This window comes from Paroedura picta, chromosome 7 (assembly GCF_049243985.1).
Source record: "Paroedura picta isolate Pp20150507F chromosome 7, Ppicta_v3.0, whole genome shotgun sequence".
Lineage (NCBI taxonomy): Eukaryota > Metazoa > Chordata > Lepidosauria > Squamata > Gekkonidae > Paroedura > Paroedura picta.
The window spans coordinates 123,368,862-123,393,983 of NC_135375.1; the positions used below are offsets into that span (position 1 = coordinate 123,368,862).

At 52.2% G+C, this 25,122-nt stretch overlaps 1 protein-coding gene across 2 annotated transcripts; it reads left to right on the top strand.

Moving 5' to 3' along the window:
• The first annotated feature begins 43 nt into the window (after positions 1 to 43).
• Positions 44 to 23,870, top strand: GTF2E1 (general transcription factor IIE subunit 1). 2 transcript variants are annotated; one of them, XM_077346307.1, is made up of 5 exons: positions 44 to 167; positions 9,791 to 10,248; positions 16,982 to 17,183; positions 19,094 to 19,335; positions 22,148 to 23,870. In XM_077346307.1, exons 2-5 carry the CDS (start codon positions 9,801 to 9,803, stop codon positions 22,576 to 22,578), a joined length of 1,323 nt encoding a protein of 440 aa, XP_077202422.1. In that variant the 5' UTR covers positions 44 to 167; positions 9,791 to 9,800; the 3' UTR covers positions 22,579 to 23,870. The 2 variants fall into 2 exon arrangements, with proteins under 2 accessions (XP_077202422.1, XP_077202423.1); XM_077346308.1 differs by lacking the exon at positions 44 to 167 and adding an exon at positions 431 to 633.
• Positions 23,871 to 25,122: the final 1,252 nt, after the last annotated feature.

Consider the following 25,122-nt stretch of genomic DNA (forward strand, 5'->3'; position numbering starts at 1 on the left):
GCGATTGGTCGCCGCGAGGAGAGGGCGGGGCCAACACCGGGCGGCCCCGCCTTCCTTTCCGAGGGACGTCCCCGGGAGTCGCGGAGTGATGACGCACGGACGCTGCGGTGACGCGCATCTGAGGAGCCGGTCCCGTCGGCGGAAAGGGTTACCGGAGCGTCTCGGAGGTCAGTCGGTCCGTCAGTCGGCGGGCTTCGGCTCAAGGGGCGCCCCTTCCCCTCCGCTTCCCCCGACGGGGCCGGCCGGCTGGCCTGGGCGAGATCAGGCCGCCCCCCCCCCCCGCGGGCGAGGCTGAGCCCCTCGCTTTCTGCGTGCGGGGGTGGGCGGCTCTGGGTGGCGGAATCCCTGGGGATGGGGGGGTGGGTGGGCCTGGGGGCGGGGCTTGGGGTCCCACGTTGTTCTCCAGGCAACGGATCGTGCCTTGAGGGGAGCTTCCATTCCGGGAGATCTCCAGGCCCCACCTGGAGGCTGGCATCCCGACTTAGGGACGAAGGCTGGGAAGGTCAGGGACCTCAGTAGCTGCAGCGGCATGGAGCCCAGACCCCGGGGGACTGATCTCTGTGGTCCGGAAATGGGAGGATCAAAACCCTTCCTATCGATGGCACGTGTGTAGTATAGGAACCATAAAAACCGGTAAGAATTAGGACCCACGAAGGTTGAATGTTATTTGTTATTGTTAGTTGCGAAGTCGTGTCCGACCCTTCGCGACCCCATGGACAATGATCCTCCAGGCCTTCCTGTCCTCTACCATTCCCCGGAGTCCATTTAAGTTTGCACCGACTGCTTCAGTGACTCCATCCAGCCAACTCATTCTCTGGCGTCCCCTTCTTCTTTTGCCCTCGATCGCTCCCAGCATTAGGCTCTTCTCCAGGGAGTCCTTCCTTCTCATGAGGTGGCCAAAGTATTTGAGTTTCCTCTTCAGGATCTGGCCTTCTAAGGAGCAGTCAGGACTGATCTCCTCTAGGACTGACCGGTTTGTTCGCCTTGCAGTCCAAGGGACTCGCAAGAGTCTTCTCCAGCACCAGAGTTCAAAAGCCTCAATTCTTTGACGCTCGGCCTTCCTTATGGTCCAACTTTCGCAGCCATACATTGCAACTGGGAATACTTGACTAAACGCACTTTTGTTGGCAGGGTGATGTCTCTGCTTTTTAGGATGCTGTCTAGATTTGCCATAGCTTTCCACCCCAGGAGCAAGTGTCTTTAATTTTCTTTGCTGCAGTCCCCATCTGCAGTGATCTTACAGTGATCTTGGAGCCCAGGAAAATAAAATCTGTCACTACCTCCATTTCTTCCCCATCTATTTGCCAGGAACTGAGAGGGCCGGATGCCATGATCTTTGTTTTCTTGATGTTGAGTTTCAAGCCAACATTTGCACTCTCCTCCTTCACCCGCATCAACAGGCTCTTTAGTTCCTCCTCACTTTCTGCCATTAGAGTGGTATCATCTGCATATCTGAGGTTGTTGATATTTCTCCCTGCAATCTTGATCCCAATTTGTGACTCCTCTAACCCCGCCTTTCTCATGATACGCTCCGCATACAAGTTAAATAGGCAAGGTGGCAGTATACAGCCTTGCCGAACTCCTTTCTCAATTTTGAACCAATCAGTGATTCCATGCCCAGTTTTCACTGTTGCTTCTTGACCTGCATATAGGTTTCTCAAGAGTCAAATAAGATGTTCCAGTATTCCCATCTCTTTAAGAACTTGCCACAATTTGTTGTGCTCCACACAATCAAAGGCTTTAGCATAGTCAATGAAGCAGAAGTAGACATTCTTCTGGAACTCCCTAGCTTTCTCCATGATCCAGCATTTATTTTTTTTCCAATCCTTTTTCCAATCCTGTGGCCATTGTTGAGTTTTCCAAATTTGCTGGCATATTGATTGTAGCACTTTTACGGCATCGTCTTTGAAGAGTTTGAATAGTTCAACTGGAATGCTGTCACCACCACTAGCTTTATTGTTGCTCAGACTTCCTAAGGCCTATTTGACTTCACATTCCAGGATGTCTGGCTCCAGGTCAGAAACTACCCCATTGTGGTTATTAGGGATGTTAAGCTCGCTCTTGTATAGTTCTTCTGTATAATTTTGCCACCTTTTTAAAGTGTCTTCTGCGTCTGTGAGGTCCCTACCATCTTGGTCCCTTATCATACCCATCTTTGCATGAAACATTCTCTTCATAGCTCCAATTTTTTTGAAAAGATCTCTGGTCCTCCCCATTCTATTGTTTTTTTCTATTTGTTTGCACTGTTCATTTAAGAAGGCATTCTTATCTCTTCTAGCTTTTCTCTGGAATTCTGCATTCAATTGGGTGTATCTTTCTCTTTCTCCCTTGCCTTTCACTTCCCTTCTCTCCTTAGCTATTTGTAAATCTTCCTCAGACAGCCATTTTGATTTCTTGCATTTCTTTTTCTTTGGGATGGTTTTAGTTGCTACCTCTTGTACAATGTTGCGAACCTCCGTCCATAGTTCTTCAGGCACTCTGTCTATCAGATCTAATTCCTTAAATCTATTTGTCACCTCCACTGTGTATTCGTCGGGGATATGATTTAGTTCATACATGAGTGGCCTAGTGCTTTTCCCTACTTTCTTCAATTTAAGTCTAAATTTTGCAACAAGACAACATGGCATACAATGCACTTAAAATTTAGATTTAGTTAAGGTAATTTAAAATGCAATTAAAATATCAGTAAACAATGTCAGGTTAAAAATCTAACGTTGGTGATCTAAAAACGGGTATCTTATCGCATCTCTATCAGATCGGCAAAGGTCTAGATCGCCCGTATCAGTGGCAGATGGAAGCATGTGGGTTGGGCGGGGCCCGATAGAAGCTAGAGGTTCATTTTCATCAGCCCCAACCAAAGACCTGGCATAAGAGCTCCATTTTGGAGGCCCTGTGGAACTGTGCCAGCTCTGCCATGGCCCAGATGTGCTCCGGGAGCCTGTTCTACCGGGCAGGCAAACTTAGGAACATGTCCTAAGTGGACGTACATCATTCATTGTCTCTGTGGCTGTAACAATACAGGCTCCTCTCCCCCCCCCCCCCCCACATACACACGCTCACCTCTGCCTTAGGCCGCTGGGCATTCTTATTGCTGACCTTCCCTTTGCATTTTTTGTCTTCCTAGTTAGTCTTTTTGCAGAGTTCGTTGGGTGCTTAATGCAACAAGATCATGTTCTTTCACTTTCCGTGCTCTGCAACCCTCGGGTGTCAGTGAGAACTGCTGCTCTCCAACTTTATTGTCTTCCTCCACAAGGGAAAAGATAACTGATCGAGCGATTGACTGGCTGGCTCCTGCATTCTTACTTCTTACTTCGGAGGGGGCATGACACCATTTCCAGGGTTCCCCAAAGCCAGGAAAATATTTCAGGGTTACCTCCATGGTCTGGAGAGGTTGGAAAAGGCTGCTGTAAGGTGCTACTGGAATCAAATAGAGAGGTCCAAAACTACTCTGGCCACGCCTTCTCAATGTTCTTGGGGACACCTTGCAATTTGACCCAAGGGTGAATCCTGCTAGGAAAGGCTTCCTAGGTGACACGGGGTCGGTCAGACTCTCTTGGCCTCACCTACCCCACCGGGTGATTGTAGGGAGACTGTCTTTCTCAACCGCCCTAATGCAACAACCCCCACAGCAGGGGCGGTCCGCACAAATGCCGCCCCTGTTTGCCATGGCGCTGACCTCTGAGGCAGCACGGAGGAGTCAGCGCCATGCCGTCGCCGCTGCTACCCCCAGGAAAGGGCCAAACAACCCCTTGAGGGATTGTGACCCCCAGCTTGAGAACCACTGCTGTAGAGCAACAGGAGAATTAAGCTCCAGTGATATCAGCCATCTTCTGGACTTCTGCAACTCGCTCTATGCAGGCCTGCCCTTAGCCTTGATCCGGAAACTACAGCTGGTCCAAAATGAAGCAGCCAGGGTCCTCACAGCAACATCTGGCCCATCCTCCAATAACTGCAGTAGCTACCGGTTGAATTCAGGATCTGATAATCACCTTCAAGGCCCAGTGGTCTGGGCCCAGTGTACCTGAGGGACCACCTCTCTGCCTGTGCCCCTCAAAGAGCAGCATGCTCCACCACCTGAAACTGGCTAGTGGTCCCCGCCCCTAAAGAAGTCCTCTCGAAGGCCAGAGCCTTCTCTGTCCTGGCCCCCAACCTGGTGGAACGAGCTCCCAGAAGAGATCAAGGCTCTAGCGGAATTCAAGCAGATCTGCAAGGCCTTCAAAAGGGAGCTCTTCCACCAGGCATTTGGTTGAGGACTGGAACCAAGAACACCTACTGGGCCCCTGAACCTCCCTCCCAGGAGTCCTTGCGCCTGACTTGGACAGCCTTGGCCCTGTTTGATTGTTATTCCGTTAGATTTTTATATTGTTATCATTCCCATTGTCATTATTCTATTCCCTCCAATATGAAAAACTGTGCTTGATGTACAGTTCCTTCACGCTCCATGTGAACCGCCTGGAGCCTCAGGGGAGGGTGGTATGCAAATGCAATAAGTCCGTAAAAGAAACTATTTTGAATCCTTGAAGACTGAAAGTATCGGCAAGGGTGGGCCGCTTGCAGCGGTGGGGGGCCGGAGCAGCAAGGCGATGACTTGGGATTAGAAACAACGCGGGGGGGAGTGATGCAGCCGGTGGTCTGCACCCAGAGGCTCTTCTCTTCTGCCCACACAGACTTGTTTCTCTGGCTGGCTTGAGCCGTGGGCCTAGCAACCGGGTGGACAGGGTGAGACCCTCCGTTGTTCACTTGTATTTGTACTTAAGACCAAGGGGCATCCTGAATCAAGGTTCTGTTAACTGAGGGGTGGGCAAACTGTGTCCCTCCAGCTGTCCATGGACTACAATTCCCATGAGCCCCTGCCAGCATTTGCCCACCCCTGTGTTAGCTGACTAGCTGGGCGGCCACCAACCTGACCGCCAGTCCCGCCTCTCGGCCCCCACGGACAAGTTCTCTCCCCGACGCCCTGGCCCTGGCCTCAGACAGGCTCCTTGCTACACCAGGGAGCTTCGGGAGAGGCAGAGGGAAGTGAGACGGCTCGAGCGAGCGTGGAGGAAGATTCGGGACAAAGCTGCAACAATATCCTCATGAAGGCTTATGAGATGGCGGTGAAGGTGGCCAAATGGGGCTTTTTCACCCTCTCTACCACGTCTGCGAGGTCTTGCCCAGCACAACTGTTTAGAGTATCTCTTGCCGCCCTTGAGGGAGGGCGCCAAACTCAAGTCAGTTGGATTTGAGCTGCAAGCTTTTTCGAAAGCAGTCGTGTCGCTCTGCTGCGAGCTCCCTGCCTCTGTTGGCATAGAGAGGGAGGCTCCGTGGCCACCTCGGGAGGTCACGCTTGATGGCTCCAGGTGGCTCTCTGTAACCAGTGTGGACAGGCTGCTGGGGTCGGTGGAGGCAGCCACTTGCCCCCTTGACCCCCCCTCCGTCCTGGCTACTCAAATTGGGGGCCCAGCGGATAGGAGGCTCTCTTGGAGAAATTGCGAACCTCACCCTGTTATCCAGGGTGTTCCCAGAGGCGCTGAGTTCATCCCTGTTGTTGGTTCCCATCTGGCCTTGACCAGGGCCAGGGCCTTTTTGGTCCTGGCCCCGACCTGCTGGAATGACCTCCCGAAAGAGCTGAGGGCCCTGCAGTTCCACAGGGCCTGCAAGTTAGAGCTCTTTTTCCAGGTATTTGGTTGAGGCTGGAGCGATTAAGACCTATGGGCCCTCCCCGCCATTGCTGTAATGTCAAGCTAGCTCCTCTCTTACCCCCCCCCCCGAGGCCTGGAATGTGTCAGGGGGGTCTCTTGAGTTTGGGTAGTGGGTGGGGGGGCAGGGAGATTGATTTTGCTGCTGCTATTGTTGTTCTTAAGGGTTGGGGGTTTTATGTTTTTATTGTGGGGATATTTTAGGTATAGCCCATCACAAATCGGCCAGTCTGGGAGTGGTGGGTAATAAATAAAACAATACATAAATAAATAGCCTTGGGCCATTCCCAGTTCTTGCAGAGCTCTCTCAGCCCACCTACCTCACAAGGGTGCCTGTCATGGAGGCAGGAGGGGTAGGTGATTGTGAGCCACTTTGAGACTCCTTCCGGTCGTGGGAAGCGGGGTACAGAAAGCCTAACAGCTCTCCCCGATCCCAGCAGCTCTTTCTCGTTCGACATCCCAACCTTCTCGCATTTCATTTTTGTTCAAGGAGGTCCCCATAACATCCCCCCCCCCCAAAAAAAAAAGGCTGCAGAGAGACAAGCCGCTGCAATATAAAGGACAGCTCGGAAAAATTTGACAGCAGCTGATTTGACAGGGGTGAGTCAGCAGGCGTTGAGTCATGCCTGGGATTTGGCGCACGGCACCGAGATGTGTCAGATGGAGCCCTGGAGACTGAGCCAGGCTCTGGTGGGTCGCCTGGGAACGGTCAGTTGTCGGGGAGACCGTGGACGCGCACGGGGATGCCAAGAGCATCGAGTCCGTAATACAGAAGACAGGATGATTCGGCAGAAATCTTCTCTTGCGGAACGGCAAAAACTCTGGGCGCGGGGCCGATGCCAAGAAAATAGCCTGCTAAAATTAGTGTATTACGGATGCCCTTTTCATGCGCCTCTTCCTTCCGCAGCTGAGAAACCCTTACAGCCGGAGAGGCGGAGTCGGTGAAGGAGAACCTTCTTCCTGTTTATCTCCGTCAGTAATTATGTTTTCCTTTGGTCGTACAGAAACAATCACATCCATCCCCTCCGCCCTGGAGTCTCTCTCTACCTCGTGTTCGGTCGGGCGATGCGGGAGCAGAAAGGGCAATGTCCTTTGTTTCGCTTGCGCTGGCAGCACCACTGGGGCAGGAGCCATGCTCCGTGCTTTGATGCCGTTTTCCAATGCGTTAAGAGAGCGCAACGGGAGCAGCGGGGCGGGCCGCAGGATGCTCATGTTTTGCCAAGTTCTGAAAGGGCCTCTCAGGAAAGGCGCACGGGCACTTAGCGCCATCCCACAGCAAGGAGTGGTTGTGGGGCTTCTGATGGGGCGGGGGCTGTCGGCGGCGGGTGGGAATCTTCTGTGGCATCTAGGGATGTGGATTTCGGCTCGGCCCGGCCCGGCCGCCTCGACGATCACCGAAGCCCGGGTCGGCGCGTAGGAGGCCACAGCCACGGTGCGGAGAGGAGGGGCAGTCGCCCCTCCTCTCCGCACCGTGGCTGTGGCCTCCTACGCGCCGACTCGTGCATCGGTGATCCATCCCTAGTGGGATCGAACTCAGGGTGCCCCCCTTCAGCTGGGACCCGGGGGTCCCCCAGAATTACAGTTCATCTCCAGACTACCCCAATCCATTCCCCTGGAGAAAATGGATGCTTTGGGGGATGGACTTTCCTGCAGGATAGTCACTGAATTTCCCAACCTGGAGGTGGCAGCCCGTTTCCCCACCCACTGCCCGGTGGTCAGGAAGGGTGTGTGGGGTGGGGAGGGGGGACCTGGCACCTCTAGTGTCACCATGTAGAGCAGGGTTTCCTGAAACCCCAGGCTTTTTTGACGGCCCTTGTAGGGTTTCCCAAATGGGTGGGAGTTAATTAATTTTTAATATATATTTTTAAGTTGGTTAAAGCTTTATTGGTATAACCAAATATGAGCCTCTTGTGGTGCAGAGTGGTAAGGCAGGCGTATGAAAGCTTTGCCCATGAGGCTGGGAGTTCAATCCCAGCAGCCGGCTCAAGGTGGACTCAGCCTTCCATCCTTCTGAGGTCGGTAAATTGAGTACCCAGCTTGCTGGGGGGTAAGCGGTAATGACTGGGGAAGGCACTGGCAAACCACCCCGTATTGAGTCTGCCATGAAAACGCTGGAGGGCGTCACCCCAAGGGTCAGACAAGACTCGGTGCTTGCACAGGGGATGCCTTTACCTTTACCTTTTAGCCGTCTGCCGTCTTTTGACATATTTGAGCGATTCTACAAACAACCTGAGTTTAAGGATATTTGATCCTACGTGTACCTTTTCTATCTGCATCTTTGTCTTCTCGGCTTTCCAGTCTCTGGGTGGGGCCTGGAGGCCTCTGATCTCCGGACTGCAGATTTCAGTTCTCTGCAAGAAGAGGTCTGCTTCAGAAAGCAGATTCTGTGGCAGTATCCCTTGCTGAGCCCCCTCCTCTCCCCAGCCCCCTCCCCTTCCCTGGTTCTATCTCCACATTTTCAGGACTTTCCCAGCTCCCCACCTGTCCCTAACAAAGTTGTGTGTTGAATTGTGCAGTGATCGTACACGTGATGTTGCCGACTGGAACAGGGTGAAACTGGGGTGGCAGAAGAGGAGTCGGGCTCCGTTTTGTTTTAATAGCTAAGTGTGGTTTGGCGTGGTTCATTCCCCTCCCCCCTTCCCACGTGCCTGGATTTATTCCCTCTTTTGCACCTAACTTGAATTTGTCGCAATACCTGAATAAAGCAATTCACAGCTTGTTTCAAAATCAGAACTGGAAAGCAGTTTGTTTTTGTCATGTATTTCTGGGTGCAGTTCATTAATATTAATTCAATTTATTACCCTCCACTCCCAAGCGGCTCGTGGCAGGTTACAATAGTCTGAATAAAATCCCCATAAATCCCATTAAAACGCCAGACATAAAAAAAGATCCAACTAATCACAGTAACAAAAAAGGAGATACGGCGGAAAAAACTAACTTACCTGTCAGGCTCTTTGAAGAACTACTTCCTTCCATGTTGTCCCGCCTGCCACCTGACATCCTCTTGTCAAGAAGATCTGTGCCCCTGCCTTCAGAGGTAGCCCAGTTGGCAGCCAGAGATGGGGTCTTTCTGATGGTGGCACCTCACCTTTGAAATGCCGTCCTCCTTGCTCCTGTCCTGAACACCCTTGTTTTAATATCCTTTTAAATGGCCATGTTCTGTGCGAGTTTCTCTTGGGGTTTGTGTTAAGTGGTGGCCTGTGGGAAAGCCCCGAAGCCTTCTTCAGGCTTCAAGGAACCCTAGAAGTGATGCCGTCGTGAAGCAGGTGGTTGGGAAGCTGTGGACACGCCCACCCGGGTCCTTCCCCTTCCCATCCCCTCCGGGCCTATCATTGACTATTTTGATAACTGGTTAACAAATTTTAAAATATATATAAAATACTAATTCCCACACACTTGGGAAACCCATCAAGAAGGTGGGAAAGCCTGCAATAGGGGTTAATATGCACATATTTTTGCCCATTCTATGAAGACCCCTGGCTCAGATTTCTTTTTCTGATTCTTTCTGGTTTAAAGTGTCGTCTAGTTGCAGAGAAATTATTGTTTTTGTTACCCAACTCTGAAGCTCATATTTCTTCTGAAATGTGTCTGTTTGCTCAGGCTGCAAAGAAGTTGAGGTCTCTTTGGGAGGTGTTACTCAAAAATAATTATATTACCTGTACTGTTCTTTTATAGATCCTGTGATGTTTTAAACAATACGTTCTTTTTAAAAAGTATCCTGTTAAGCCGAGCTTCTACTTGTAATCTTGGAAAGTTACCGTTAAGCTTCACGCAACCTCACCTTCCCGACATTTTGTGTTTGGCTCCGCCTCTTGTGGTAGCCATTTTGTGGGTCTTCTGGCAGCTATTTGTCATTCCACCTCCTGTCCTGTGTCAAAATTTCCAGGATCTCCCGCCCCACCCCACTGAAAAAGATTGGTCTGAACAAGATAAACCAAATAACAGTGTATTTGTAGGGAGCGGGGAAGTGGCACAGGCAGCGCTGAAGTCAATGCCAAACCGTGACTTGGTGTCACTTGAGAACCAAGCTGCTTTCAGTAACTAAAACTGCTGGGCTGTGGCAAACGTTTTTACACAATTGTTTCCTTCTCTGCTGTTTGCGTTAACAGTGCGCTTGCTATGACCGACCCGGACGTTCTCACGGAGGTTCCCGCTGCTCTAAAACGCCTCGCCAAGTACGTGGTGAGGGGCTTCTACGGGACAGAACATGCCCTGGCCCTCGACATTCTGATCCGGAACCCCTGCGTCAAGGAGGAGGACATGCTGGAACTGCTCAAGTTCGACCGGAAGCAGCTGCGGGCCGTCCTCAACACCCTCAAAGGAGACAAGTTCATCAAGTGCCGGATGAGGGTGGAGACGGCCCCCGATGGCAAAACCACCCGGCACAACTACTACTTCATCAACTACCGCCTGCTGGTCAACGTGATCAAGTATAAGCTCGATCACATGAGGAGGAGAATCGAGACGGACGAAAGGGACTCCACCAACCGAGCCTCCTTCCGCTGCCCCATTTGCTTCAGCACCTTCACCGACCTGGAGGCCAATCAGTTATTTGACCCCATGACAGGTGAGGGGCAGACACGCAGCCCTTCAGGGGCCCATGGGGGGGGGGGACCTAACTCCGGTGGGGGTCATGAAAAAATCTCCCCATGTCATTGGGCGTTATGTGGCAGAAAGTAGGGCTGGGCACTCCGGGCACCAAAGCGCCCAACCCTAGCCGAAAGGGGAGTTCAGTGGAATTAGCATTTGCTTTGCATCCAGAAGGTCCCAAGTTCAATCCCCGGCAGCTGAAGTTTAGGTCGTGGGCATTGTGCGAGATCTTGGCCTCCGACCTTGGAGAGCCACTGCCGGTCTGAGTCGACAGTACCACTGTGGGTGGACCAGTGCTCTGGTTGGTAGCTTCTTGAATGTTGCTTACAAAAAAACATTTTACTCTCACAATGTCCCTGTGAGGTATCTTGGCCTGAAGAAACGTGGCTGGCCCAAGGTCCTGCAGAGAGCTGCTATGGCATGAGTGGGGGATTCGAACCTGGGTCTCTCGGATCTTGAGCCAGGGCTCTAACTGCTACACCGTACTGGCTCTCCTAAGTTCTTAGGTTGTTGGAAATGCCTTTCCAAGGACCATCGTTCAGTCATAATTCAAGCTGCGAGGCCCTCGGACAGCAAGGATGAGCCTGTGAATTTAGGCAAAGAGTGAGAGGGAGGGCAGGAGGGGACAAGGCAGCAATGGGCTCTCGTGGCCCTTTCTTATGTGCCCAAGATAATGCCGATCCCTCCTCCAGGGTCTGGAAGAAATTTTCTCTAGACCAAATTTGGCCCCAGGATCCCAGAGGTATCTTGCCTTCCTCTGGCCATGGAGCGGAGGGGTCAGTGTGGGTGGGGTGGCATTGTGCCGGGGTTGGACTAGATGACCCTTGGGCTCCCTTCCAGTTCTGCGTTTCCACATTTGCTGTTTCACTTGGCACATGCTGAAAAATCTGTGTTGGATTCACAGAGTTTAAGAAGGAGGCCCTTAGCGGGAACGTGAAAGGAGCAGGGTGGCTCTCGATGGCCTCTCTTTGTTTGCTACTTTGTCGATCTAAACGTTCCTTACACAACTGGAGGTAGCTCAGAGCCTCAAGTCTGATCACTGTAAAGGGGGGTGGGGAGAGAGCTATTTGGATTTCTAAATGGTTGGAGAGGCAATTTCCGGTCGGCGGTGTGAAAATTGCTCGTTGTAAATCCCTCCGCTGTTTCTAGGTCAGAGCATGCTGTTCTTTTGTATTCTGGGGCACTTGGAGAATAAGTGATTTCTTTGCAGGGCTGAATTACAAACTGCTGTAATGAGGAAGGGAGCATTAGGGTGCAAATTCTAAATGGACGTGTCTAAGAAACCCGGAGGCCTTTCTTATTGGAAATTCACGGTGTGTTCTGTGGAGTCATAAAAAAACTTTGCCTAGACAGTCAGTGTGGTTTTTCTTTCTCTTTTTGGCCTCGGATCCAAACAAAACTGTAATTGCTTTTTGCAGCCTTGGCGGGGTGTGAATAAAATAGGTTACCTATCACCAACGAGGCTGGGGGGGGGGGCTCACAGTTCTTCGTTAGCATCAGTCGCTGTTTGAATATTAGCCCATCTTGTGCTCCCCTGGCTGGACCACGGAGGCCCCATCGAACAGCACCAGACCCTTAGCAAAGATTGCCAACTCTGGGTGGGGAAATAAATACCAGGCAATTTGGAGAGAGTCTGGGAACGGGCGGGTCTTCATGCCCTAGAACAGGAATAGTCAACCTGCGGTCCTCCAGATGTCCATGGACTACAATTCCCATGAGCCCCTGCCAGCAAACGCTGGCAGGGGCTCATGGGAATTATAGTCCATGGACATCTGGAGGACCACAGGTTGACTACCCCTGCCCTAGACTTACCCTCCAAAGCAGCCATTTCCCCCAGAGGAGCTGACTTGTTGCCTGGAGAGCATTGCTGATTGCTGGCTGGCTGCACTTATGCCTGATGGGTTGGTTGATCAGCTGAGCTTCCCCTCCCAACCCAAGACTTAAATAGGCTGGGAGGGCAGCAGTCCCACTTGTCCTGGGAGCAGCAGCTGAGACCCAACCTGTCCAGCCCTCACTGGTGTCAGACTCCTGCAAAGACTTGCCTCCGCCAGAACTGCGGAAGTGGAGAAAGGCCTGGCACCACATCTCCGCTCCAGCTGTTCTCAACTGATTCTGCTGCTCCTGCTGGGTGGAGGTGGATCTTGGGGGACTTGTGGGCCAAGTCTTGGGCCAGTGCTTGGTCATCTTTAGACCTAGGGAGGGCACAGAGGAAAGTTCTGGTAAAGAACCACCAACTGCAGGCTCCTCGGGCAAATCCTGGAAAAGTTCTGGAGAAGTTCCAAGTGAGGGGCAAGCTCTGGAGAAGCTCCAGCTGCAGGCTTCTCTGGGGCAGTTCTCTTGGACCGATGTGGCAGGGGCTTCTCCCCTGCAAGGGTCTTCCAGAGTTCCCTGCTCTTTCCCAGCTTGTGTTCCTGACTCCTTCTCAGAGGTCTCCATGCGAGAGTCCACAGCTGGCGATGGGGGGGGGGGGGGTCGTGACAGTCACTGAGTTTGGACACCTTATCCAGCTTCAGGTTTTAGGGAGGGAAGGGATCTCAGCAGGGCTGCGTCCATGCCCCCCTGCCAAAGCAGCCATTTTGCTGTGTAGTCTGGAAAGTAGTTATAATTCGAGGGGTGGGGGTGGTCATCCAGCCTTCACCTGAAGGGTTAAAACAAACAAAAACTGGGGTAGACAGTAAATGAATAACACCAGAAAATAAAATCAGAGTCCAGTAGCTCCTTTAAGACCAACAAAGATTTATTCAGGGCGTGAGCTTTCGAGTGCTAGCACTCTTCGTCAGACTATGATCTTCTTACACGGCTACCCATTTGAATCTGCCAGAGAATAAGGGAGCTGTGTAACCATGATTCTGAAAGTATAGTAAATAATGCTTCCAAAAGTGCAAAATATAACCTAAAGACAATCATCATCACAAATGTGTACACAAATGTTTACAGTACTGTTTGGTGATGATTGTCTTTATGTTAGTTTGTAAATGACTGTTTTGTATTGTGGGAGGATCCCTGCTTGGGGATTGCCAAATCTCCCTCCTGGAGCTTGAAGAGAACAGGGGCCTCAGTGGGTTACTGTGCTGTGTGATCTGCCCTCCAAAGCAGGGGAAGTCAAACTGCAGCCCTCCAGATGTCCATGGACTACAATTCCCATGAGCCCCTGCCAGCATTCGCTGGCAGGGGCTCCTGGGAATTGTAGTCCATGGGCATCTGGAGGGCCGCGGTTTGACTACCCCTGCTCCAAAGCATCCATTTTCTCCCTGTAGTCTGGAGGCCTACTGCAATCCACAGGGCCCACCTGGAGGCTGCCCTCTCAGTTCCCCTCTCTGTGGCCATTTTCTCTACCGCAGTCCGACATGCCCGGAGGTGTCCGCCATAAACGCTCTCAGGGTACATCGCAGTGCCAGCTGTTGAGTTTTACATCAGAATGACTAAGCAATACCTCAGCAGCGGTCCACTTACGGAAGCGGTGAGGTTTTTGAGGTTTCTAAAAAAAGTCATTTTTCGGTGCCATAATCAGGCTTGAATTTGCCATCCTGCCAACATGAATCTGTAAGCTGAAAGGCCGGGAAGATTTCTCTCCCCCTCCCCGCTGTCATGGACGGCAGGTGTACAGCCACTTCTTCTAAGGTTGCCAACCCCCAGGTAGTGGCTGGGGAGTTCCTGGGATGACAATTGATCTCCAAGAACTAGAGATCAGGTCCCCAGGAGGAAATGGCTGCTTTGGAAGGTGGAATTTATGACAAATTTACTTTGCTGATGACCATCCCCTCCTCAAACTCGGCCCTTCTCAGACTCCACCTATGAAATCTCCAGGAATTTCCCAGCCCAAAGCTGGCAACCCTAGCTTCTACTGAGCAAGAGGCCCACTCAGTTCTTTGCAGAACACCCACCGGTAGTACTGGGTGAGTCTGGGACAAAGAAACCTTGCCTTAAATCTTCAGAAGTCTCTTCCTGAAGTCCTTTTAGTACTTAATGCCACCAAATCTCTGTTCATTGCTGGGGGGGGGGGGGGGGAGACGTGACCCTCCCATTGTCTCTTGCTAGAACTATTAACGTTTGTTTGAAAGTGAGCTAAGTCTGGAAAGCAATTGAACTAAGGTTTCTGTGCCTTGGTGGGGCCTATCCACCTTAAACCCCTCTGTCCCGCTTTAGTCCTCAAGCCTGCCTGTTAAAATGGATGGTGATGTCACTTCTATTGACATACTACTTCCAGGTTGTGGGGGGGGGGCGGGTCAGGGAGGCATGGCCAACTGACATCACTTCCAGGCTCTTCAAGATACTTTTGTGGTCTAAAGGTTGAAAAAGACTGGGCTGAAAGGCTAGGGGTAGTCAAACTGCGGCCCTCCAGATGTCCATGGACTACAATTCCCAGGAGCCCCTGCCAGCATTCGCGAATGCTGGCAGGGGCTCCTGGGAATTGTAGTCCATGGACATCTGGAGGGCCGCAGTTTGACTACCCCTGGGCTAGACAGTTGGCACAACTGGGGAGGGGGCCATGGGGCACCGTGAGCAAATCTGTCGCAGCTGTCCTTGCTGGGCTGGAGGACCCACAGCTTTAGAACCTCAGTCATTCATTTCTCACGACACAGTTTCTCTTTTCTAAAAACAAGTCCCAAAAAGCCTTTGATCAGAGCACATTGACGTCACACTGCGAAGTGCGCTAGCTTCATCGAACCATCAGTCTGACATTGTTGTTGGCCAACCTCTGCCTGTCTTTTATTGCACCTGTTCATGCCAAAAAGACGTTCCAGAGGGCAGCTGTGGTGGGTCGCCATAGGAGAGCAAGATTCCAGTCCAGCAGCACTGAAAACACTGGGAAGATTTTAAAGAAAAAAGCTTCTGAGAGACACAAAGGAATCATCAGCGCATGCCTGCGGGGAAAGGGTCAGCAGATGGGATCCGTGCGCCATTCACGGTTACATTCTTGTTGAGAGAGCCTTTTTGTTGTTGACCTTGAACACATATGGATCTCCCATATCTTGAAGCAGGCCATTGATCCGTCAAGACCAGTCTTGGATTCTCTGGCTGGCGGTGATTCTTGATCTTTACCGGAGATGCCAAGGATGGAACCTGGCACCTTCTGCCCACCAATCAGGGGCTCTTCCATTGAGTCTCTCTTTAGTCCAGCTGACATTTCTTAGTCGCATCTCCATGTGAGAACCCTGTGATGCCAACGTGGAAGAGACCACAGGGGTGACATTGAATAGTAATACAGCTCTGGTGCGAGTGGACGTTGGTACCCCCTGCGGGTCTACACTTGTGGCCATCCTCCCCATCGCCCAGGTCTGAGCTAGGCAACCTCTGCAGTACCTTCAAGGATTTGGCTGGAGTTCCTCTCCGGAACGCTAGGGGTCATGATGCGGAGGAAGGAGGTAGCAAACCAACTCCCAACATCCCTTGCCTGATTGTCTGAGGTTGACAATCCTCAGGCGTCCTGGCTGCACTACACTTGCACCACTGGATAAATACAGAACCTTCCCATGGGCATTCCAATACTGTTTCAGGGCCCTTCTTCTGTCCCCTTATTGGGCAAAGATTCAACTGAATGCTCCTGGAAAGGCCAGAAACAGGGCCCCAAGACCCTCATCCATTGTTCACCCTGACCTGGATAGCCCAGGCAAGACCAGTCCTGTCAGAAGCTAAGCAGGACCAACCCTGGCTAGTCTTTGGATGGAAGACCTCCAAGGATTTGGGTGGCATTTTCTCCAGATAGCCCAGAATCATACAGTTGAGAGGTTCCTCAAGGATTGTGTAGTCCAAACCTCTGCAGAATGCAGGAAATTCACAACTACCTGCCCACCCACAGTGACCCCAATTCCATGCCTAGATGATGCCCCCCTCCCCCCCCCAAAAAAACACAATCCCTTGAGTAAATTTGCCTCCTGACCCCAAAGGGGTGATCGGCATTTCCCTGGGCATGCAAGAAAGGGCCAAAAGATCCAAGCATGGACACGATCCCTGCTGCCCACTCACTTACAATCTGCCTCAATCCACAGAACCACTAAGGGTCATGATAGGGAGGCCACAACAGCACACCCCCTGCCAACGTCCCCTGCCTGGCTGCATCTTCTGGCTACATGACGCACCCATGCCATATGATAAATCAATCAATAATAAGATCCTTGTTCTATCAAAGGTCAGTAGAGTTTCCTGAGACAGGCATGTCGTCTCCCAGGGTCTCGGGGCGAGGTCTTTCCCATCACCTTCCCCCTGGTCCTTTTCAAGGAAGACCTGCAACCTTTTGTGCACAAAGCTTAAAGGCTCCAGCTGAGCCACGGCCCCTCCCCTCGCTTGATGCAGCCTGGAGTTTTAAACTTGCTGTTCAAATGTTTGTTTTGTCTGTGGGATAGGTCCCCTACCAATAGGGGCGGTACAGCTAGCTTTTTTATCTTGTTGGACTTCCTGAGGTCTTTTATGTGATGCCAAAATAAGTTGCTTGGTTTGTTGCCCTATATGCCCTCACTTTCTGTCTGTCTGCTTTTAGTGCCAGTGCTGTTTTCCCGCTCTGACTGATCCTTTCTTGGATTTTCGTCATGCTTTTTTTTTTTTGTTTCGAAGAAGAAGTCAAAACAGGTTCCCCAAAGGAGGTCTTTTTAATTGTTTCCAAGACGTCAGAAGCCGCTTCCCCCTCGGAGTCTTTTTTTCCTTTCACCTTCAGCAGAAAGCTCCGAGTAGAAACATCTCAAATAATAAACTGGTGGCTTCTCTCCCACAAGGAATTTTCCGCTGTACCTTCTGCGAGACTGAAGTGGAGGAAGACGAGTCGGCCATGCCCAAAAAGGATGCCCGAACCCTGGTGGCCCGGTTTAATGAACAGATTGAGCCCATCTACGACCTGCTGCGTCAAACCGAGGATGTCAACCTAGCCTACGAGATCCTGGAGCCGGAGCCAATGGAGATCCTTGCGCTGAAGCAGAGGTGGGTCAGGACGATGCTTGCTGTGTCCTTCTTGGACACTGAGGGAGGTGGGTGGGAGGGGCAGGGTTGCCAACTCCAGGCTGGGAAACTCCTGGAGATTTGGGGATAGAGCCTGGACAGGGCAGGGACCTCAGTCCAAGCAGAAATTACATTTTTCACAACTAGTGGTCAAAGGGCATAAAGACATAACATACTGAACTGCAGATAATATCTTGAAGGGAAGAGTCTGTGTGCAGACCAAGAACCCAGAAGGAAGGGAAAGGGGGTGGGGAAAGCAGGAGAACAAGAGACGAGCCTCACAGGCTTCTGGGAATATGGTTCAGCTTTGCCACGTGGCATGGAGTGTGTGAGGGGCTACAGGACTGGGATCCCCTAGTCCCACCGGAAGGCTGGCATCCCTAGCTGGGACATGGCCCAAGGGCTGATGCTTGCTGCCCTTCTAGGGATTATTTACTTATAAAAACATTATTCTCAAACGACTTGCCTTTCTGCCCTCATGAGGCAGAGACAGCTGTCTTAAAAAAAATCCACATGGATCGAGATTGGAGTGATATGGACCCTATGACCCACTCTGGTCAATATTCAAGCAGCAGCATCCCACTCCCATCCACCCAACTTTCATACCCCTCCCAAGAGGCACTTAATGTAGAATACACTGTAGTGTTATCTAGCTGGCCAGCTCTTTTCTGCTCAGGGATTAATTCAAAGCGTGAGAGTGTCATCCACGTATCGATGATGGGAGACGCCAAATCTCCCAATGGCTTTACCCAGTGGAGATTATATGGACCCATAGCAGAACCCAGAAGGGCTCAATTTCCCCCAGTGGTGACTAAGAGCAGATTCTGTCATTCATTTCCCCTTGATTTCTATTCTTATGACAACCCTGTGAGGTAGGCTGGGCCCAAGGTCATTGAGTGAGCTTCCATGGTCAGAGTGGGAATTTGAATCTGGGTCTCCCAGCTCCTCATCCAACACTCAGACCATGGCGCCAGGCTTCATCTTTGTGGCTTCTGTGCAGCTCTTGTTCATTGACTGGTATTGTGTGCAGATGCACATGAGGGAACTGCGCAGTCTCAGGCCTGCCGCAGAATGTCTTTCCAAGCGTGCTAATAGAGTAGGGGCATCACTCCTCCACCTGGCGTCTCCCCATCCAAACATGAGCAGGAGAGGGGGGGGGCACTACTCTCTCAGTTCTCCTTCTGCTGCCACCACTGCTATTCTCTGTTTATTCCTCACCTTGATCTTGGAAGTTGAGATTTCTTTCTCTCAAATGTTTCCCTGTTTTGTCATCAATACTGAAGAATAAATTACAGTTAGAAAATAAATGTTTCAGATTTTTCCTCAAGATTGAACCACCTGTGGCCTTAGAATGGTGCTGTTCAGGGCCGTTCTCTATGCCTCAACTGCCTAGGGCAGGGTAGTCAAACTGCGGCCCTCCAGATGTCCATGGACTACAATTCCCATGAGCCCCTGCCAGCGAATGCATTCGCTGGCAGGGGCTCATAGGAATTGTAGTCCATGGAGATCTGGAGGGCCGCAGTTTGACTACCCCTGCCCTAGGGGCTCTCCCAACCAGTTTCCCCCTTGAAGGCATGTATGAATAGAGCTGTACACCAGAGAGCTCTTTTCAAAGGCTTTAGCTATGTACCAGTCTGAATTAAAACACCCTAACCCACCACTACACTTGGAGCCATTCATTCTCTAACCACCACTAATAGTTACCCTACAGTGCTGTTGAAAATATTTGATAGATGCCAATAGCAGAAATCACAATCAATGTCCAGTGCCCCTGTGGAGAATACAGGGGTTGGTGGGTCATCTTCAGCAGGTCTGGGGGTGATTGGAGTCAGAGCTCAGATGAGTTGAAGCTCTTGGCACCCTTGTTCTGACCAACGTCTTTGTTTCTGCAGCAAGGAGCGAGCCGCCGGGGCTGCAGGGATGGGGGCTCTGCCAAGCGGGCCGCACCGGGAGGCTTGGACCACCAAGGGGCCGTCTTACGAGGACTTGTACACCCAGAACGTCGTCATCAGCATGGAGGACCAGGAGGATGCGCATCAGCTGGCCGGTGAAGGGAAGCCGCCGCGGGAGAGGCCGGTCTGGCTGCGCGAGAGCACCGTGCAGGGAGCTTACGATCCTGATGACATCAAAGAAGGTAAGGAGGGGGAAGGGCCGTCGCAGAGCTCTCTGGGCTGGGCCAAGGGACTCCCTGAAGAAGACAAACTGTGCTGCACGTCCCAGCGTGTACAAACAGCCTCTGGGGCTTTGTGTTTCCTCTGCTGCATAAAGTGGCCGATATCCTGAACGGTGACGTGACAAATCCACTAATGGCCTCCTGCAGGACTTGGCATTGGCCTGGGTCTATCGACATGCAAACAAAACATAAACAGACAGAGTGCAGGTCAGTTCGCACAAGATGCCGTGTGACACCTAGCGTGCCAGTCGCTCTCTGTTCTCTCTCTCCCCCCTTCTGCCCCTGTAAGGAAGGATACAGTAAGACTCACTGAGCAAAGGCAGCGGCTGCAGCCTTTTCCTTGTGTTTCCGCAAGGGCTCTAGTGCGAGCAGAAATGTTGTGCTGGATTCTACTCCCTGCCTCTGATTCCAAGCTCTTATGACAGTGAGCAGCCTTAACCTCGTCCTCTGTTCGTAATGCATAAAGGAAAGAGAGAGACCTCCATGTCCTGGGTTCAGGCATGGGTGGGGCCAGCCAGCAGCCACACTTAGCACACGCTCAGAACCGGATTCCTTTAGCCTCTTGCTCGGGCTCCGGGGGGGAACTAGTCTTTCCTTCAAAATAACGGGGATCGACGCAAGGGTTGGGGGGCGGGGGAGTTTCGCTTAGTGGCATAATGGTTCAATTCCCATCTGCAGCACATCTTTGTGGAATTATCCATCTGTTGCTCAGGCAACGTGCTTGTTGCACGCACGCCCCCACACCTCGATTCCCAAATGGCTCTGCAAGAACGTGCCTCGTCTGAGCCAGTTTAGAACCAGCAGCCCTCGGTGGAGCCAGCTCCGAATTCGTGGCCTGGGGAGGACATGAGCGGGGGAGGGGTGTTAATCATAGATAAAGAGAAAGTGGAAGTGCAACTTCCCCACCCCTCCCCCTTGCTCCTGCAGTCCCCGAAATGCTCCCCCCAGGGGGAGGTGGCTTCCTCCCCCAGAAATAGCTTAGGAAGGGCGGGGGATCAGCCACATGTGGGCAAGTCTAGATCCAGTCTGTTATCAGGTCATAGAAAGCTCACGTCTTGAGAGAAAAGTCTAAACCAGGTGTCCCCCCCCCCTCCTTTTTTTATACCATTATTTTAGTTTTCAGTCACCTCACGCTAAGAAAATGTAACTGACAGGGAGGCATGGAAAACACAGATAAAAATAGAATCAGAATAATAAAAACCAATAAACTCGGAATAATAAAATCATGACTTATTTGCAATACTAGATTTAAAGCCCATTGTATAGGGAAATTCAATGCATGCTAGCTCGCCCTTGGCTGCCCCCGGCCCCCTTGCAGCCCTCCTGGCAGCCCCCCACCCGGCGACGGCAAAGCCTCTCCCCCTGGGCCACTCACCCCCAAGTCCAGGACGTCTGGGACGGGTCACGGGCACGGCTTCTGATTGGTCCCTTGGCCCCGGGCTGACATTTGGAGTTTTTGTCCCAGACTTGCCCTGCCTCTTTCTCCTCCCACATAGCCCTTAGCCTTTTATTTTTACTGCTCCCACAAGCGGTTTACAGATGCCTTATACCGTCTCTTCAGAGACCTGCCCACAATGGCTTACAATTAAAAACACACGGACATGTGAAGTGGCCTTTTGCAGAATCAGACCCAAAGTCGGTAGTGTCCACTCAGACTGGCAGTGTCTCGCCAGGACCTCAGGCAGAGGATTTTCACATCACTTCTGGCCAGATCTTTTAACTGGAGATGCTGGGGATTGAACCTGAGACCTTCCGCTTGCCAAGCAGATGCTGTACAAGTGAGCCGCTGCCCCCCGCCCCAACATTGACACAAACTATTTTCCTCTGTTCAGGAATCTTGGGGGCAGGGGTGGGGGAATGGCAATGCCTTCAACCACTCTGCTGACTGCAGGGTTAGAACTGGGTGAGAACTTGTGAGGTTCCCATCGAACTTCCCAGTAAGTCGACACATAGGGTTGAGGAGGTGAATTTCTTCCAGGTCAGACTGGCCGGGGATTCTGGTGGGGGGAGAGGGGCATCATCTGGGCATGGAGTTGTGGTCACTGTGGACAGGCAGGTGGTTATGAATTTCCTGCATTCTTCAGGAGGGTGGACTAGATCAGTGGTCCCCAACCTTTTTATCACCGGGGACCGGTCAACGCTTGACAATTTTACTGAGGCCCGGGCGGGGGGGGAGGGTAGTATTTTGCCGAGGGATGTCACCGCTGCCGCCTGAGCCCCTGCTCCGCTTGATTTCCCGCCGGTGCCCGACTTCCCACCGTCTGCTGGGGGGCGCTGCCAGCAGCTCTGCGCAGTGCCACCAAGGGGGAGCCCCAGCCATGGCAGCCACTGAAGAGCAACAAAGGTGAGCCAGTGGCAGGGCAGCCCCTGAGGCAGCAGCCAGGGAGGAGGACGAGGAGGAGCCGAGGACCGGTACTGACTGATCCACGGACCGGGACCGGTCCCCGGACCGGGGGTTGGGGACCACTGGACTAGATGACACTGGAGGTTCCTCCATCTCTATGATTCTGTGATTTAAAACCCTCAGATGTCACCCTTCCCCTGCAGGTTCTGGCCCCAGCCTGGTAGAATGCTCTTTCTGGTGAGATTGGGGACTTGAAATGAGTTGCCTTAATTAGGATATATTAATGTATGTTCTAAAGTTATGATTTTAAGGATTGTATGATTTTATTGTTTTTATAGGTGCTGCTACCTGCCCTGAGCCTGTGGGGAAGGGCAAGTTATTGATGAAAATTGTTTATTATTATTATTTGCCTTCTTTGTGCCCCTGCAGGTGGCCGAGACACAGCTATGTTCCAGGAAGGTGAGGAGGGTCAGGGCGCTCTGGACAACAACGAGGAAGTGATGCGCGCTCTGCTCATCCACGAGAAGAAAACCCCCTCCGCCTCTGTCGGTGCCCTGGGCGGAGCGGGGCCCTTATCGAGCGCCAACGCCAGCGACTCCGAGAGTGAGACGAGCGAATCGGACGAGGACTCCCCTCCCCGAGGAGCCCCTGCCTCAGGGATGCTCTACGGCCTGGCAGAGGACGAGGACGACGACGAATTTGAGGTGGTGACTGAGGACCCCACCGTCACCGTGGCCGGGCGCCCGGTCCCCTACAGCCAGGTGACCCAGCGGCCAGAACTGGTGGCCCAGATGACCCCCGAGGAGAAGGAGCTCTACATCGCTATGGGCCAGCGCATGTTTAAAGACCTGTTTGATTAGCTCCCCTGTGCCTCAGCGACGTTGGCAGGCAGCCGTCAACTGGACCTTTGGGGAGGAAGCGGAAGGGCAAAGGACACCTCCCCTTTTTGAATCCATCCAGAGTCTCTCTAGAGAAGAGAAGAACAAGGGGGTCAGCGGGCCGGACCTGATGCGGCAGCCATCTTTATATTTGCTTGCATGGAAGGCAGGAGGTAGGCGCAGGGGGAGAGTCTCCTTTTTACGTGGAGCGGAGCCTGCGGGGGAGGAGAGCCAAGGCCTACCCCTGCTTTGTTAGCACTCTTGTGGTTCAAAGCCGCTTTTTTCTCCTCTCGGGAAGAAAAGCAGCCCAAGGACAACGAGGGGGCCGCCTTGGGCTCTTGCGCCCTCCTCTTCGTGTAGACAGTAGAATGCCGCCTGCACGACCGTCTGTGAGCAGAGCTGTGCACAATGAATGCAAGTCTCGTTGCAAGGGGGGGAGACCCGGACACGTGCCAGGAGCGGCTGTTCATCATCGCCGTGTTTCCAGTTCTTGTTTGTATTATGACCTTGTAGTTTGGTTTTTGGTTCAGCCTGGAAATATCTGAATGCTGTTTGTTTACCTGTTTGGGGAGGGGGGGGCGGGGAATGATCGGAGGAGACATTTCTTCTGGCATTCCTTGAATTCTGTATCCTCTCTGAAATAATAACCGGAAGGCGATCTCTTTGTAGCTGTCATGCTTGGGGGTTTTGAGCCGTAACAGCCTGAGGACAAGCCGGATCTCAGTGTCCCTCCCCTGTACATCCTTTTCTTCCCCGGTGTATACGCCAAAGTAGCCACGGAGAATCTGGTGGTTATTTGGCCTTGCACTGTTTGCAAATCGTTCCTTTTAGCGATCAAGAGGCATTAGGGACAGGTAGATATTTTAGATTTTGCTGAATAGGAACGAGAGCATATTCACAGCCCTGCCAAGGTAAAGCCGATTTGGAAAACTCTCCTTTAAAAATGAAAAAAGAAAACCTCTTCTCTTACAGGTCACCGGGTCTGTTTCCTTGCTCATACAAACTAATTTCTGTCCTTGCATCCAAACTAATTACTTGTAATTTTCTGATGAGAACACTTGGTTCTAAAGTGTAGCTTTGCTTTGTTTCCTCACATTTTCTTCTTCTTCGTCTTCTTCTGTTACTGTTTTCATTTTCATTAGTGTATGGCTGAAATTAACTTTTTATTCAGAGCGTTACAAAAGAACGAGGATCATCTTTCATCTGGTTTGAGGCATATTTAGAGTCCCGGCGAATAGATCATTCTCTTCTGCTAGCCAGGGGTAGTCAAACTGCGGCCCTCCAGATGTCCATGGACTACGATTCCCAGGAGCCCCCTGCCAGCATTCGCTGGCAGGGGGCTCCTGGGAATTGTAGTCCATGGACATCTGGAGGGCCGCAGTTTGACTACCCCTGCTCTTAGCCATCGAACTTGTTCGGTGGAAGCTGTTTCTCCTGTTTCTGAGCAGCTGCTTGTCGTAACTCATCTTTCCTCCTTCTGATGTGGTGCCTCTCTAGGCACCACTTGTGCGGAGCTCTGGCTTCCCTGCACATTAGTGCGGCGGTGCTCAGTCCAGACGCGGACCTCTACCCGCATGCGGTACTCCCATTGGCAGCACCCGGCCTCACCTCCCCAGGGGGCTCACACAGACTGGGGAGTGCAGCTGTGCCGGCTGAGAGGCTGTGGCGGAGCTTGTTTCCTGCTGTGCAGCCTTTGGGGCCCAGTCTCCCACCTCCCTGTCCAGCGTTCCGATCGTCCCTTCCAGCCTCACCCAGCTTGACGTCTCAGCCAGCTGGCTGCCCAGAGCATCTGCCAAACGCCTCATGCTGCCGGCTCGGGGCTTCTCCCCGGATCAGGAGCACGATGGCCGTGGCAGCCGAGGGTAGGGGGCAGGGTTCAGGGTCCCGGAGGGCAGGCAGGACAGATTGGGGGACATGCTCCGCCCCACCTGTCCATGCTGATGCCCCTGCCTCAGCCTTTCATTCGCTAAGCATAATCCAGCGAATTCAGTCTGAAGCATGTTCCCTCCCCCCTCCCCCCTCTGTCTCATTCCAGGCTTGAGCTGGTTCCAGCTGAATTTTTGTGATTTCTAACTTCTTTGAATACTTGAGCGCTTCAACTTTTAGTGGTCAAAGCACGGCTCTCCCATTCTGTAATTTGCAACTTGGCACTTAAGACTGCATTGTGCTGTTTACTCAGGCGCCGTTCTATTTCAGCTCGCCCCGGCAGCAGTTTACCTGGCCATTGCTCTGCCTGAGTGTCTTCAATCGCTTTTCCCCGTCGGCCGCATGAGCATGAAACCTCTGATGCTCCAGCCCATCCTCTTGTGGGTGTTTCATTCTTATGGTTCCTGCCCCACTCAGCATGTCCGAATGAAGCCCCTCACTTCAGCCCCAGAGTGGGTGAACTCTCCAATGGGTTTCTGTCCCCTGCCGGGCAATCTCTCGTGCTGAATGAGCGGAACTGGAGACGGCCAACTCAGCCTGGATTCTCTCATTCTTGGGCTCTGCCGGGGGGCAGCACCAAGGCCATGGCCATTCTGTGGT

Bases quoted from the DNA above. Each gene is read 5' to 3' on its own strand.
- GTF2E1 (XM_077346307.1), top strand. From the start codon at position 9,801: ATGACCGACCCGGACGTTCTCACGGAGGTTCCCGCTGCTCTAAAACGC. The intron at 10,249-16,981 runs GTGAGGGGCAGA...CTCTCCCACAAG, and splicing joins GTTATTTGACCCCATGACAG to GAATTTTCCGCTGTACCTTC. The intron at 19,336-22,147 runs GTAAGGAGGGGG...GTGCCCCTGCAG, and splicing joins TCCTGATGACATCAAAGAAG to GTGGCCGAGACACAGCTATG.